We start from the raw sequence: 15,285 nt of genomic DNA, 5'->3' as shown, positions 1-15,285 counted from the left end.
GGTTATTCCCGTGATATTTTGAGATACTATATGTCCTTCTCGTATTACTCGAAGTTATTCATGAGGGGGTAAAAAAAGGCAAAGCCAGGTTAGAAATCGCGGTCAATTATATTACAAAACGAAAGTTGTGGTAAAGAAAATCTTGAAAAGTGGTATGCTTAGGAACATTTCCACGCTTTGTAGTTTTTTGTGACTTCATTTGCAAGGGATATCAGCTAAGAGACGTATTCTTTCCGTGAGCTTAGTGCTTGGTACTGAACAACCAGTATCGTTCCATTCTAGAATTTCAGATCGTTCAAGACGTTGTGATTTGTTCTGAAGAACAAACACTATACCATACATTAATTTCAGTCCCGGAAGCGATTGAGAGGCGTAAAAATATACCCACTTTCTGCTGACGTATCAAAGTGAGGTTTTTGGGTGTGCTTTTCGAGGTCTGAAAGTGAAGCAATTTTAAGAATATTTTTCTATTTCTGCTTTTCAGAATTTCCAATGCAATTCTTTAAACGTAAAAGATCCTGTTAGTTTTTTTTTGTCTTGCGTGATTGGCTTAATTGACCGACTGCATGTTATCAATCTGTCTGTTAATTTGACAGTTAATAGTTATCTCGCTGTGACGCGCCAGTTATGTATCTTAATGCCTTTTAAACGTTTGTTTGTATGTAGTTTAGCATAATCTTAACCCCTGACATTCAACATCCGGAGTCCTATGATTACTTAAAGTGCCTGATAACATTTAGTAACAAGTAACGGGATTTTCTTGTTTAAACAAGAAGTTCTGCTTCCGTCCTTCCTTTTACACGCCAATGGGTGCAAAATGCAAATTTAGAAGCCGTTCAGTCGTGGCATGTTGTTGACTTAAGAGTCCTTTAAAAAATATGTCTCAAAGTTTCATAATTTTATCATACCACAGCAATATAAGATATCAGTTTATAATTCGGTTACTTCATGAGCAATGGGAAGGGAGAATGCGCAGTGTTGTCTTTTATATTGTCTTGGGGAAAAAAAACAGATGATGGGGGGGGGGGGGGGGTTACTCCCCTATATAGGCTATACGGGGACGTGCCGCTGGATAGGGTATGGTTTTTGGCGTCTCTGCCCTGACCAAGGTATTATAATTTCAAACGAGACTGCACGGGACCCGTCCTAGACAGGGTTTGGTTGCGTCTTTTATTTGGCAATCCGAAATCAGAGACGTTAGTCTGTATTTATTTTAGTGAACAATGCTTCACGTCAATTAAGTTTCCACTTAAGGTTCACCGCTGTTTATGCCAAATTTTGGGATTTTTCGCAATCACTTCTAGGAAGTGCATTATTTTATCTGTTATTGTTATTCGCGTTTCAATGCGTGGAACCAGTGTCACGTTCGGTAAGTGACAGTGAGCCTTTAAATGTTATTACTATTGCCAATAAACACTTGTGTAACACAAGAGATAGATGCTTTCCTTTGTCCTAAATAGGGTTTTAAAATAGAGGGGTCCGTCCTAAACAGGGAAGGTATTTAAGCTTATTTTCGTCCTAAACAGGGTCAGGGTTTAAACCCCGAGCGGCACCCCTATACCCGCTAATGGATAATACGATTTAATTGTTAAATGTCGAGCAGACAGAGTGCATCCAAACGACGTTTGCTTAGAAGATGTTCAGTTTAGCTATTGTTTTGTGTCGTCTTCGTTGCCGGGGGGGGGAGGGGGGGGGGGAAACGCTGATTGTTTATTTGGACAGGAATAAATTTACCATTAAATCGTATTATCTGTTGTTCTGTGTCTTTGACTTCACTTCTCCTTCCACATATAATCCCAGCTGTGCTCTTATTCCCCGATGAACCCCTCCAATTCAACAGCTGTTCACTGCCTCCTAAATATCCGGACAAAGAAAAACGCTAAGTAGCTCGCCAGCCCGTACCTGCGAACACAGACGTATTTCCGGCTCGGAAATACATCTGCGTTCGCAGGCTAGCCAGCCCCGGAGAGTTGGTGGGGGTGTGGATTACTCTCAAAAATATTGGTTAGGGGTGTGCGGCCCTCTTCCCAAAAGCCTTACCCTATTTATCACCGAAATCTGCGTTTCTCCCTATAGTATAACATCCTCCATAATATAATATCGTAATTTCATTTATGTAATTTTATAGTAACATCTAAACCTGAAGAAGGCTGGTTTGGCCAGCCGAAATATTGTCTTGAAATATATTACGTTATATCAGCCGTGTAGTAGTCTTTGGATTTCTCATCGTCTGTTTTTCTGTATACTATTTATGACCTGACCCTTAAATCAATAGCCTGTTTCAGACCTGCCTCATAATTATTTCCTTAGTTCAGACCAATGTTTAAGGCAATATTTGTCTGCTTTTATTAGGTAGGTCAAGACTGCATGTGCAAAGCTTCGAGCTCAGAGTTCCACACTATAACGCGGGTTGCATAATGTGCCGTCAAAACTACAGAATGCATCCTTAACGTGCCAGTATCTCTGGTATTGCTGCTTGCTCCAGGGGAAGCGAAGAAACTTACCACAGAATCAAAGCTCGTGGTAACTGGTGTCAAGTAATCCCGGGCAAGTGATAGGATCCACGATCTGGCCAAGTTGTCATAACTTTTAAAAATAAACCTCCTTGTAGCTACTTTCCGGTGATTCGATTGTTATAAACATGCCCGGGTTGACATGTATGTTAAGCATTATCCTTTAAATAACTATTTTCTTCTCAATTTCACTGTAATGCAATGTTCTGTTAATAAAACATTTCACTGTATTTCCTCACATTATTTGCTGCCTGCTTCAGTTTATAGCGTCTGGTCAACTTAAGTTTAAAAAACCTGCAATCAGGCCTTTTTTTTTTCTTTTTCAGACGGCGGTCGGGAGAAGGGGAAAAAAAAGGAGCGCCAGATACAATTACTACACGAGTCGTCTGCCGCAAGTCCAGATTCTGGACGTTTGTCTAATTGGTCGAAAAACAAAGATTCTTTGAGCCACGTTCCAAATGGTTACATGATTGCATTTCTGGCTTCCGTTTCAAAATTAGGTCCTTCAAGAAAAAACAATGGCAACGCCAACGAAATCGTCGGTTGAAAATATAAGTTCGCTTTACTAGTACTACTTCGCGATTATTCCAATTCGTTCGATTCAACTTGTACAATGTGGCCGAACTATCCAGTAACAGAACAGGTGGGAACAGCGTTCAAATTGAAAAATTTACCGTCATGTGCTCACGCTCTCCACAAAGCCTTAAATTTAGTCATTTCACGTTGTGGTTTGGCCGAGCGCGGTGAAGAAATGTACCAAAATTCATAAAGCACGTGCAGGGCCTTTGTTTTTCTCATTCTATGCTATTGTTTTGTGACGTCTTCGTTGCCGTCGCCATAGTAGCTTCCTGTAATAAACTCCCTAAGTATGGCGGCCGCCGACGGAGATGCGAAGACCGAGTTTTTTCGCTGCCCTTACTTCGTCTCTTCAAGACTTTATCCACAAATCGTTAAATGTCAAGCAGACAGAGTGCATCCAAACGACGTTTGCTTAGAAGATGTTCAGTTTAGCCGTTCTTCCAACAGTATTTGGCATTTAAAGTGTGTCATATATCAGTTTATTCCAAAAGTCAGGATGGAAAAATTGCATCCTTCTAGTGGTTGCAACATTTGTTGTTGTGAGTCCAAAATATTAAAAAAGAGGATTGTGGAATCACTACTGCCACAATTGGGGAATCCGTCAAGGTTGACCGGAGAAATTGAGACAGGGAACGTCGACATTGTTTACCGCAATGCTGAACAATGGCTGAGTGATCGATGGAAAAAGGCATTACGGTGTGGCAATCTTCACCGGACGAAGGTTTTGGTGAGTCGATGAAGTTTCACAGAGTTGAAACCTGGTAAGTCTAATACAGCGTGATAAGTCGACTATCGAGCTGAAGTTTTTACGTTCGCTTGGAATGAAGCTGGAGCATTTATAAAGATGCTGAAACTTGAATTTGACTGTCTCCTCGATTTATCCCTAAAAGTTTGGAAAAAAATAAATTTCTAAAGATCAGCTCTTTTCGGCTTAAAGAAAGCCATTGTGTATTTTTAGATATTAATTTTAGAATTGGCATTTAAAATCATAGATTAGTTAGTAGCATAATAGTGGAGCTTGGGGCGCGCGCGAAGCCCCATAGCCTAAGAAAATTTAAGGAACCCATGAATGCGAAAAATTTTGGTTTGGTTATGACGTCACTTTTGTCCGTCTGACCGTCCGTCCTACAATGCTAATGCGCCCGTGTTTGTTTGGCGGGAAGTAGCAAGGCGAGATGCGTTTATAACAGAAATGCTAAAGAGAACAAAATGCAAAGTCAATTTATATGTATTCGTTGGATATGTTGACAAACGTGGAACGATTAAAAAAGAGAGAAAAGAAAACAGAAAAGCTTAGATGTTTTTACGATGTATGAAATATACATCCCTGCATTCATATCAGTGAGATTACAGTTTCATAATATATATATTTTTTTCACACATGCATCTGTTGGCATGTACATATCACTCCTGGGAAGGGGGGACTCTATAAATAAAAAGGAGTGGGGTGCTCGTCGTACGTTTTAGGGGTTAAAAAAAGCGGGCTTGGCACTTCTTGGGCTGTTCAGCCTCAAAAGGTCCACAGCAACAGCTTCTGTGATACCATTTAGGGTATTGAGATTGTTTGATAATCATTGGCAAATTAAATCTGTGGGATTGCAGGAGGAATGGAATTCTTCCCAACATAACGAACTTTCTAGCAAAAGTAAACATCAAATTACAAACAGAAAAATACATTAGTACCAAGAACAACACTCTCCTTAAGAATTTTATGATAAATGGAACTTCATTTATAGTAGCTAGAGTTAGTTAAACATAATTTGCTGACTACCGAAATACCGATACTATATTAAATACAGTAAGAATATAGATTGTAATTTAATTTTTATAGACATAGCAATAAGATTTCCATTTTTCAATTAGTATCTAAATTAGTAGTGTTGTATTGTAGGTATTGTTGTATAGTAAGGCTGTAAGTATTCTTGTCATTAAGTTTTCAATTATTAGTCAATGAGTTAGTGGCGTTATATTGTAAGTAAAATTTGGGGTATTGTAAGTCTGCAAGTACTGTTGTGTTATATGTGCTCTATGTCAATAAATATGCTCATGGTAAAACAAAAAAAAAAAAAAAATAGTGTATTGAGCCAAAAATATATGACAGTGTGTTGTTTTAGATTTCGTACTTCCTAGGGGTGAAAAACATTTTCAGGCCACGTCCACAAACCAGGACCTTGGTACCTGTTGGTATTTCTTTTTAGAACCATTGCACGTCTACCTATAGCCCGACTTACGATCTTAAATCATCTTCTTATTCCTTATTGTACGTGTTTCAAGCTTCACAAATATACTTCAATTGTTTCGATAGGACAAATATTCGTGGAGAAACTAATTTTTGAACATTTTGTTTCGGGGCAGTTTCGTTGGCACCGCACGGCTCTCATTCAGTTGTAAACAGATTTAAAGATCTGTGCCAACCAACCAAGAGTGATTTCCCCGTGTTCTCCTAATTTCTTGACGTTTATTTAGATTTCAGTAGGAGCAATATTGAATGAGTAGACAATATAAGTTTAATTCAGTAGTAAACTAACAACTATAAAACTTAATGTCAGGCATCAATTAATTGTTCACCTGCGCAGTGAAGTTTCCTATACCGCTTGAAACTCCGAGAAAATAGATCGATAAAAATAGCAAACAGTGGATCTAAAGAAGGAACTTACGGAGTGATTTATTGCATTGAATTTGACCTGCTCCTTCCTCCCATCAAAAGGACACTGTTATGCTTGGTTCTCATTCGATGTAAGAAGAAGTAGGGAGGTGAAAGCACTTGGTCGCCATGAGCTGATTTCAGTTTCTCAACAAAAGAAATGTCAATCCGATCCAAGTTTTTAGCTTTGACACAAATAATCTTTCACTTTTTCTTGTAAGACACACGAAAACTTAACGTTTAGGAATTTTCGTTCAAGCTGCAGCACCTGGTTTCCATGTATTTGTGGTACAAACAATCCGGCTTAAACAATCGAATCCCAAAAAACAACTGGCACTGTTATCGGCCTTTACCTCGACGACGGACTTGCTATACTCAAACAGACCCCACGGGAAATAGAGAATGTGAAGAAAGAAATATGCAAAATATTCGCCAAAAACGAACTAAGAATTACTATTGAAGCGAGCAAGAAAATCGTCAACTTCCTCGACGTGACCCTCGATTTGAACACTGAAAAGTTTAAGCCATATTCAAAACCAGCAAACACCCCACTCTATGTACACAGCAAGTCTAACCACCCGCCGAATATAATCAGAAATATCCCGGAATCAATAAATAGAAGGCTGTCCGAAATCTCGTATGATGAAGATGTATTCAAAGAAGCAGCACCCCCATATCAGGAAGCATTACTAAAGAGCGGTTATTCCTACAACCTTAAGTACCAACAGGCATCGCAAAGAACACCAGATCGAAGGAGTAGACGTCGAAATATCATATGGTTCAACCCACCGTACAACAAGAATGTGAAAACCAACATAGGAAGAACGTTTATTAGCCTGATCGGCAGGTGCTTTCCAGCTAATCACAAATTAAGGAAGATATTTAATAGAAACACCATCAAATTAAGCTACAGCTGCATGCCAAACTTAAAACAAATAATAGACGGACACAACAAAAATATCTTGAAGAAAGCCGACCAGCCTCAACAAACCCAAGTCCCCAAATCGTAAATACCTGTGGCAGTTAAGGCTGGTTTCCATATGATCGCTGTTCGCAGATCGCAAATCGCAATAAGATCTGCGATCGTCTGCGATCATATGGAAACATACTTCTGCGATCGTCTGAGATCCTGCGATCACGATCGCAGACGATCGCAGACGATCGCAGAAGATAGAACATAAAGGCTGTTTTCCATATGATCGCGGATCGCAGATCGCAGATCGCAATAAGGTCTGCGATCGTCTGCGATCATATGGAAACATACTTCTGCGATCGTCTGCGACCCTGCAATCGTGATCGCAGACGATCGCAGAAGATACAACCATGTTCTATCTCCTGCGATCGTCTGCGATCCCCTGCGATAACTGCGATTGTGCGATCATGTGGAAACCAAATTTTTGCGATCCGCGATCGAAACGCATCCCATAATATTTCGGGTTCTCTCCCACGATTCAACGCTCGTGTGTTCGATTGTAGGAACGGTGTACGTAGCAACAATCATTTCGCTGTCATTTCGAGGAATTTATGGAGGAAGTTGATCGTTATGAATGTGTTTACAATCGCAGCAGCAAAGATTTTAAAGAGAAGAACAAAGGGGACAACTGTTGGGACAAAATCGGGCAGAAGTTTTATTTATCGGCCGGGAAAGCGGAGGCCAAATTTCGCAACATAAGAACTGCGTACGGTCGTTATCGAATCCAAAACCGATGTTTTCGACGGTTTTGGAGCTGACGACGACTCGCTTCATGACAAACAGAAGAAGTAAATTTGCTTGCGGCAAAATTTCCGCTCTTCCACGTTCGCGATGTTGTTCGCTTTACAGCCTACACGCGCGTGTATATTTGACATTTCCGCTGACCAAAACGTACGGCTACGGTCGGCTCTGCGATCGTTGCGATTATATGGAAACAGCCTTTTTTGCGATCGTCTGCGATTGTTTGCGATCTGCGATCGTTTGCGATCATGTGGAAACCAGCCTTTAGATAGCACATGATTCTATCTTCTGCGATCGCCTGCGATCGCGATCGCAGAAGTAGTTTCCATATGATCGCAGACGATCGCAGATCTTATTGCGATCTGCGATCTGCGATCCGCGATCATATGGAAACCAGCCTTTAGATAGAACATGGTTCTATCTTCTGCGATTGTCTTCGATCACGATCGCAGGATCGCAGACGATCGCAGAAGTATGTTTCCATATGATCGCAGACAATTGCAGACCTTATTGCGATCTGCGATCTGCCATCATATGGAAACCAGCCTTTAAAAGAACAGAAAAAGGAGTTTACCATCACATGGAAAATTATTGAAAAAACCAGAGCCTACACTAACATTTCAAAGCGATGCAATTTCTGCATCGCAGAGAAAATGGCAACCTTAAACTAGCGTAATGAACTCTTGTCTACCTGCGGGCACCGAAAAAAATACATTCTTAGATACAATAGTTAAACAACGCGCGCGCTCGTGCATCTTCTATCTGTTATGCCCCTCTCCTTCACCCCATAAAAAAAAAAAATAAATAAATAAATAAATAAATAAATAAATAAATAAATAAATAAATAAATAAAAAACAAACACCAGAAAAAAAAACAAAGAAAAGCAGAGAGAGAGAAGAATTTTAAATTAATTTCCCGGGTTCGGCCGGCTGCTTAGTTAAGCCGGCAACAAACTTTGCGATTTTATACGCCGACCGCGGCGAATTTGATCGTCGCCACCGATTGATGCGGACACACCTGGCGATTTTTTTCACCCAACGCGGCGATGTGGCACTTTAAAAACATTGTCCATGTGATCAAATCGCCCAACCTGATTGATTGACTTAACTAGCAATTCGCAGCAATGAAAGTAGAAAATCGCGGGAACGGGCACACTTGGCAAATGCCGGCGATTTTTATACGCCTATAAGATGTAATGTTCATAACATAAACCGATTTTGTTGCGGTGACTAGCAAAAGTAGGCCAGAGAGAAATTAAAGCTCTTCAAAAATGAAGCTGAAAAAAAAAAAAATAATAATATTACCCGTGATGAAAGTTGTTAGAGGGTGTTGCGCCTAGAATTCAATTTATTCCTTAGGGAGTTTAGCACGGAACTATTTCAGTGTTTATTACATAAACATTTATATACCGCGTCGGTGTAAATGCTGAATGTTTTTCAGCGTAGGTTTATTTTCCGTCTTAAGTTTTTGTATTGCGTCGTATTTCTGTGAGCTGGTATATTTCTCTGCTGGGATAAGCGTTCTTCGCTTTTGATTTTTACTTTTATGGCCACAGTTTGTAAGTATTTCTCTTAGTTGTCTACTTGTATATTTCGGTTTGTTTATTTTGCGTAGTTCTTGTTTCTTTTTTCAGTTTGTAAATTTATAACTCCGGTTTTATTTTATTTCAGTTGAATCACTCACTCGCACACATGTTACTGGTTATACGTTATCTTCGTATTTCGCGGTTTTTTTTTTTTTTTTTTTTTTTGTATTAAACATTCAAAGTGCATTCAAGCTGTGGTATTTAATTTTTGTGTTCGTGGCGGCGACGGCTTCGGCCTGCCACATTTATTCAAAAAATTGTGTGGAAGTTTATGTCAGCGATCGTGCTGGTTTTGGCCACATGTTCTCACAGGACCGTCGAGTTGACGACCGCCCAGGGAGTGGTACTCCTCGCTTGGAGTTGAAACAAAATTTGAAAACGTCACGGAAAGGATATAAGGGTCACGTAACAAGGATTCGAAATGAGATTGAAGCGTTAATGGTTTCACGAGAGTATGAATGAGTTCGTGGCAAGTTGGCTAACCTGGAACCAGCATTCACAAACTTTCGGCGTGCTCATGAAGCTTAGGTGCAGTGTCTTGACGATCCGGAAGAAATTTTTGAAGTAACAACGTGGTTCGAAGATCTGAGCGACAAGAATTGCCGGTTTGTTGAGCGCGTTGAGAAGTGGCTTGGCTCTGAGAGGTTGCCTTCGTTGGATGCAAATGATTCAGCCAGCCAGCATGGCTCTTCTTCGGTGTTAAGAAAATCGCCGAGTTCGGTCAAGCAATTTCGCGTTTAACGGTGAAGGTCAAAGAGTCTAAGGTAGAAGAGGCTCTCGTTGAGTTAAAGTTGCAGCAACTCAAGAATAAATTCGATTTGCAGCAAAGACGTGTGGTAGTACAGCGCGAGGAGGAGTTATTGGAGGTTGAAAATAAAATCGAACAAGCGCGTCTTAGAGTGCAAATTTTAGAGGAAGGAGAAGGTTACAAGGATCATTTTGCGTATTCCTTGGATCCACCTCAGACATCCGGTGTTCCACGAGCCAAGGGCGACGACCCGCGAACTGCTACTTTCCCGGACACCGGTTTTGAGGCGAAGTCTGCACTTACACACACGCCTTTTCCATCGAGAGTCGAGACGAACACGTTACGCGCACGTTCCGATTTAGATTCTGTTTCTCAAGGGAAACGTGAACCTGCTTACGGTGAGCCTAATGCTAGCCTTGACCGTGTAAACCCTTATTACCGTGAATCCTTGAACAATTATTGCATCAGCAGCAACAAATGATTGGATTTCAACAGAAGACCTTCCAGTCAATGGTGTCTACGATTAAACAAGGATTCTCCTTACCAAAACCTGACATTAGCAAGTTTGACGGAAATCTACTCTATTTCTGGAATTTTGTTCGCTCGTTTGAGAACAGCATCGCAAGAAACGCGTCGGATGACAGAGAACGCCTCTCGTATTTGTTGCAGTTCTGCACAGGGACTGCAAAGGACGCTATTAGCAGCTGTTCGGCTTTGGACCCTGCTGTTGGATATCAGACAGCTCGAGTGTTGCTTGAGGAACGTTTTGGACATCCATACAAGATTGCTACTGCGCACCTCAATACGGTAGTTCGCGGCCTCCGTTAAAGCCGCACGACCAGCATGGTTTGCTGATCTTTGCGGATCAATTAAGAGACTGTCAAAACGTATTGGAATCTATTGGATACCTGAACGAGATCAATAGCGCCGACAACCTGAGGAGCGTCCTGGAAAGACTTCCGTTTCATCTTAGAATCAAGTGGCTGGAGGTTGCCGACCGTTTGTAAGAGTCAGGGTTGAGACCTAGAATCCACCACATCTCCGAGTTTGTGTCAAAGAGAGCCCGAGCAGTGAACGATCCCGTATTTGGAAACATCGTTGCTGGTAACAGAGAGAAACCAAAAAGACTAACAAGCCCAGCAGCTCATCAAGGGGAACAACCTTTGCGGCTCAAGGAGGCTCAGTCAAGGCTGTTTCCCCCAATGTGAAGAGTAGCGCATTTAATGATAACAGCCGTTCTGCTGTGAACCAATTGCAAGGTATTGGTGTTGGGCCCGGGAAGTGCGTTGTATGTGCAGGCCTACATCAGTTATGGAACTGTGAGGATTTCAAAAGAAAATCGCATGCCGATCGCATAAACACGTTGCGAGAACACAGATTGTGTGACAATTGCTTCAAGATGGGACACATAGCCAGGGGATGCCTGCAAAAGAGTGCCTGTTATGTCGAAGGTTGTAACTGGAAGTATATGACGGTGATTCATCCCCCTACAGAGCTGTCAGCGAACCGCAACATTTACGTGAATCGCTTTCGTGGAGGTGTTTTTGTCCCCGCTTGGTTGAAGATCGCGTTAGCCAGAGTCACACAATGACAATCGGTGGAACTTCCGGTGGTGATGGTGTTACTCAGCGTCACGCCATTAGAGCTGGTACAACGTCCGGGCCATATAGCGATTTCCTGAGTCACGCAACTGGGGCTGATATAACTTCCGGTGGAGATCGTGTCACGCAGAGTCACACGACTGGCGTTGGTTCAGCTTCCGGTGCACATCACGAAATGCAGGGTCATGCGATTGGGGCCGGTGCAAGAAATCAAAGAAACCAAAACAACCGTTGCCAGTCAACCGAGAAGAGAATACGCCTCAGAGTTGTTCCGGTCAAAGTGCGTGACAGTTTGTCTGGTCGTATGCAAGAAATGCACACTCTCCTGGATAATGGTTCAGATGATTCTCTCTGTGATTCTGAGCTGGTGAAGGAATTAGGTCTTCAGGGTAAACGGCGAGATTTCTTCCTGACCACACAAGAGAAGAAGGACAGCGCTAAGTCCGGCTTGGAGCTGAAGCTTACTGTTAGTTCCTTGGATGGTGCTTCAACATTGGAAATACAAAGAGTGTGGTCCGTTGATTGCTTAAATATCTCAAGTCGAAGTATTCCAGTGCCTGAAGATGTGAAAGGATGGCCTCATCTGAGTGACATTGAGCTTCCAGATATCCAAGGCAAAGATGTCAGGCTGCTCATTGGATGCAATGCTCCAGAGGCTTTTTGGGTGTTGGAAGAGAGACGTGGTGCAAGAGGAGAACCTGTAGCTGTTCGATCATTACTTGGCTGAACTTTAATGGGACCTGTTCAGAGGTTCGGTAGAGATTCCAATTTCAATGTGAACTTTGTACGTCTGGAGAGCGATAGAAGTGATTGTGATGAGACTTTATTGCAGCAAGTAGAAAAGTTTTAGAGTACAGATTTCGTTGATGCGTTATGCACTTCTAAAGTGGCTATGTCCGTGGAAGATCAGAAGGCACTAAAAACGATTGAGGATTCAGTTAAGATCGTCTCTGGCCATTACCAAGTAGCTCTTCCCTGGAGAAATCCGCCACCTTATCTTCCAAACAATCGATTGGTGGCCGAGCAGAGGTTGCAGTTATTGAGGAAACGGTTTCTGCGCGATGAAGAGTTCTTTGAAAGGTACAAGGGAACAATCAACGATTACATCACCAAGGGGTACGCCCATCGGGTGCCTGATGAGGAACTCAACCCCACTGGCAAGCCTCTGTGGTATCTTCCGCATCATGCAGTTTTCCACCTCTACAAACCAGATAAACTGAGGGTGGTGGTCGACTATGCGGCAAAGTTTCGAGGAACGTTGTTGAATGATCAACTGTTACATGGTCCTGATTTGACCAACAACCTGTTTGGTGTCCTCAACAGATTTCGTCAAGAATCGATTGCCCTTGTCTCAGATATTGAGGCCATGTTTCATCAAGTGAGTGTCGACCCAAGGGATCACGACGCTCGTCGTTTCTTGTGGTGGCCTGGTGACGATGTGAGACTCCAACCAGTCGAGTATAGAATGGAGGTTCATCTTTTTGGTAGCACCTCTTCGCCTAGCGTCGCGAGTTTTGCTTTAAGGAGACTGCCCAGGACAACGATGGCGATTTTGGACATGAAGTGATCGAAACTGTGCTCAATAATTTTTACGTTAACAATTGTCCTTAGTCGGTTTCTTCAAGGGCTATTGCTGTGCGCTTAAGGGTTGAGCTTTGTGGTATGTTGTCCAGAGGTGGTTTTCGATTAACCAAGTGGCTAAGTGATGATAAAGACGTCCTAGAGACCATTCCGAAGTACGAAAGAGCTCCGTCGGTGTTGGATTTGGAGTTGTTTAACGACAATCTTCCCCTCGAGAGAACACTTGGAGTTCAATGGAATGTGGACGCAGACACATTCGCTTTCAAGGTTGTACCAAAGGACAAACCATTCACTCGAACAGGGATTTTATCCGTAACAAGCTCGGTTTATGATCGTTTTGGGCTGGTGTCACCTGTTGTCGTGTCTACCAAGAAGCTTTTGCAAGTCCTTTGTCGGAAGAAATTAGGATGGGATGATGCAATTGCATGAGAGGAAGCTATGCACTGGAGGACATGGCTTGCAAACCTGCCTAAGCTTTCTAGAGTCGTGGTGTCGCGGCATTTTTAGCCAGGAAACTTTGGGGAAATATTGTCCTCTCAGCTTCACCACTTTGCCGATGCATCCCAAGTGGAGTTTAGGGCAGTTGCACATGTAAGATTTGAAAATGCCGACGGCCTGGTTCATGCAACTTTCTTCTGGCAAAATCTCGTCTAGCCCATGTAAAACCGATGACCATACCGAGGCTGGAGCTGTCGGCAGCTGTCCTTGCAGTCAAGATTGACCGAGTACTTCGAGAAGAGTTGGAGTTTGCTATCGACAAATCAATTTTTCTGGTCAGACTCTACTGCTGTGCTGCAATATATTAGGAATGTGGACAAGGGGTTTCATACCTTCGTCGTCAATAGACTTGCAGTAATCACATGATGGTTATTAGCCCGTCCAGTGGAGATACGTGCCGACGTCCGATAACCCAGCAGGCTTAAGAGCGGCTGCCTGTAAGAATCAAGAACTGCATTTCAGCGACCACTCGGTGGAATTTCTGATATTTCGTTTGAAGATATCCTTGAATTAACTATTTTCGAAAATCGTATTTTAAAGTTCCAAGGTATTTTATTTTTTGAGAGAATTGCACGAGTTTGAATTGCGGCCTAGGTGCGGTCACGGGCCGATGAAAACCGCGAAAATTTAGGTCAAAGGACAAAGCCCCGTTCACGGTGTAAAATAACTCAATGAACTTGAAACGTTACACAAACCTAGACCAACAATCTCACAAGAAAATTAATACAATAAACATCCCCAACTCGCTGCCTGTTTTCTAAAGCGTGCAGATTTGTGTACGCTACTCAAAATGGCCTTGAAACTAATGCCTATTTTCATTAAAGCAGAATAGGAAAGAAATCTGGGATCAGAAAACATTGAATGGCTGTCGTTAGTCAGTCTGATTAGTTTTAGGGACCAATATGTGATGTTTAAAAACATTCACGGGTCCAGATGTCAAATGTTCGTAAATCGGTTCTGATCGCATAATTCGTGACGTGAATTGCGAGCCGCAAGTATCGCACGCATATTCGATCTTCCTTGAGTGGGAAAGAGTTTGAATCAGAGCTTGAAACTTGGAACAAATAAAGTTCTTTTCTTCGTCTTTCGACATATGAGATTTAATTTAGAGATGACATACCAGAAACAATTTTATTTTAATGAAAATAGGCATTAGTTTCAAGGCCATTTTGAGTGGCGTACACAAATCTGCATGCTTTAGAAAGCAGGCAGTGACTTTGGAATGTTTATTGTATTAATTTTCTTGTGAGATGATTGGTCTAAGTTTGTGTAAGGTTTCAAGTTCATTGAGTTATTTCACACCGTGAACGGGGCTTTGTCCTTTGACCTAAATTTTCGCGGATTTCATCGGCCCGTGACCGCTCCTAGGCCGCATTTCAAACTCTTGCAATTTTCTCAAAAAATAAATTACCTTGTAGCCTTAAAATTTGATTTTCGGAAATAGTTAATTCAAGGGTATCTTCAGGCAAAATATAAGAAATTCAACCAGGTGGTCGCTGAAATGCATTTCTAGATTCTTACAGGCTGCCGCTCTTAATTAGCAGAGGAGCAATTGCAGATGAGATGATTCATAACACTCAGTGGTTCAGCGGTCCAGAATTCCTGTGGAAGGATGAACGCTTCTGGCCTACTTTCCCAAAGCCCTTCCACGAGTCTTCAGAAGAGGATCCGGAAATCAAAAGGGAAATTCAAGTTCATCTTTTGGCCTTTCCAGGAACAACATTGAATTCGATGATCCAACGTTATTCTTCTTGGTACAAGCTGAAGAGGGGTGTCGCTTGGCTCATCTGCTTCAAAGAATTCATAAAGAACGAGTTTTAT

General features: G+C 42.0%; 4 protein-coding genes across 4 annotated transcripts in view; all 4 read left to right on the top strand.

The window, feature by feature from the left end:
* The window catches only part of LOC146490100 (uncharacterized), a 176,316-nt gene that overhangs the window by 108,496 nt on the left and 52,535 nt on the right, over window positions 1-15,285 (top strand). The window lies entirely within an intron of this gene.
* Window positions 1-15,285, top strand: part of LOC146490102 (uncharacterized) — a 179,016-nt gene that overhangs the window by 135,619 nt on the left and 28,112 nt on the right. The gene's annotated exons all lie outside the window — the stretch shown is intronic.
* On the top strand, window positions 10,262-11,375 carry LOC146490104 (uncharacterized). The gene is made up of 2 exons (XM_085107764.1): window positions 10,262-10,591; window positions 10,896-11,375. The coding sequence occupies exons 1-2, from the start codon at window positions 10,262-10,264 to the stop codon at window positions 11,373-11,375; spliced, it is 810 nt and encodes a 269-aa protein (XP_084963890.1).
* Window positions 12,278-13,395, top strand: LOC146490103 (uncharacterized). Its single transcript, XM_085107665.1, has 2 exons — window positions 12,278-12,823; window positions 12,997-13,395. The coding sequence occupies exons 1-2, from the start codon at window positions 12,278-12,280 to the stop codon at window positions 13,393-13,395; spliced, it is 945 nt and encodes a 314-aa protein (XP_084963791.1).

This window comes from Pavona decussata, unplaced genomic scaffold (genome assembly GCF_977016875.1).
Source record: "Pavona decussata unplaced genomic scaffold, jaPavDecu1.1 SCAFFOLD_1, whole genome shotgun sequence".
Classification (NCBI taxonomy): Eukaryota; Metazoa; Cnidaria; class Anthozoa; order Scleractinia; family Agariciidae; genus Pavona; species Pavona decussata.
This window is presented reverse-complemented; position numbering and strand designations above follow the sequence as displayed.

Excerpts from the sequence above, each read along its gene's own strand:
- LOC146490104 (XM_085107764.1), top strand. The coding sequence starts at position 10,262 with ATGATTGGATTTCAACAGAAGACCTTCCAGTCAATGGTGTCTACGATT. Across the intron at positions 10,592-10,895 it reads CTACTGCGCACCTCAATACG|AGAGAAACCAAAAAGACTAA; the intron begins GTAGTTCGCGGC and ends TGCTGGTAACAG.
- LOC146490103 (XM_085107665.1), top strand. The coding sequence starts at position 12,278 with ATGTCCGTGGAAGATCAGAAGGCACTAAAAACGATTGAGGATTCAGTT. Across the intron at positions 12,824-12,996 it reads TGTGGTGGCCTGGTGACGAT|TCGGTTTCTTCAAGGGCTAT; the intron begins GTGAGACTCCAA and ends AATTGTCCTTAG.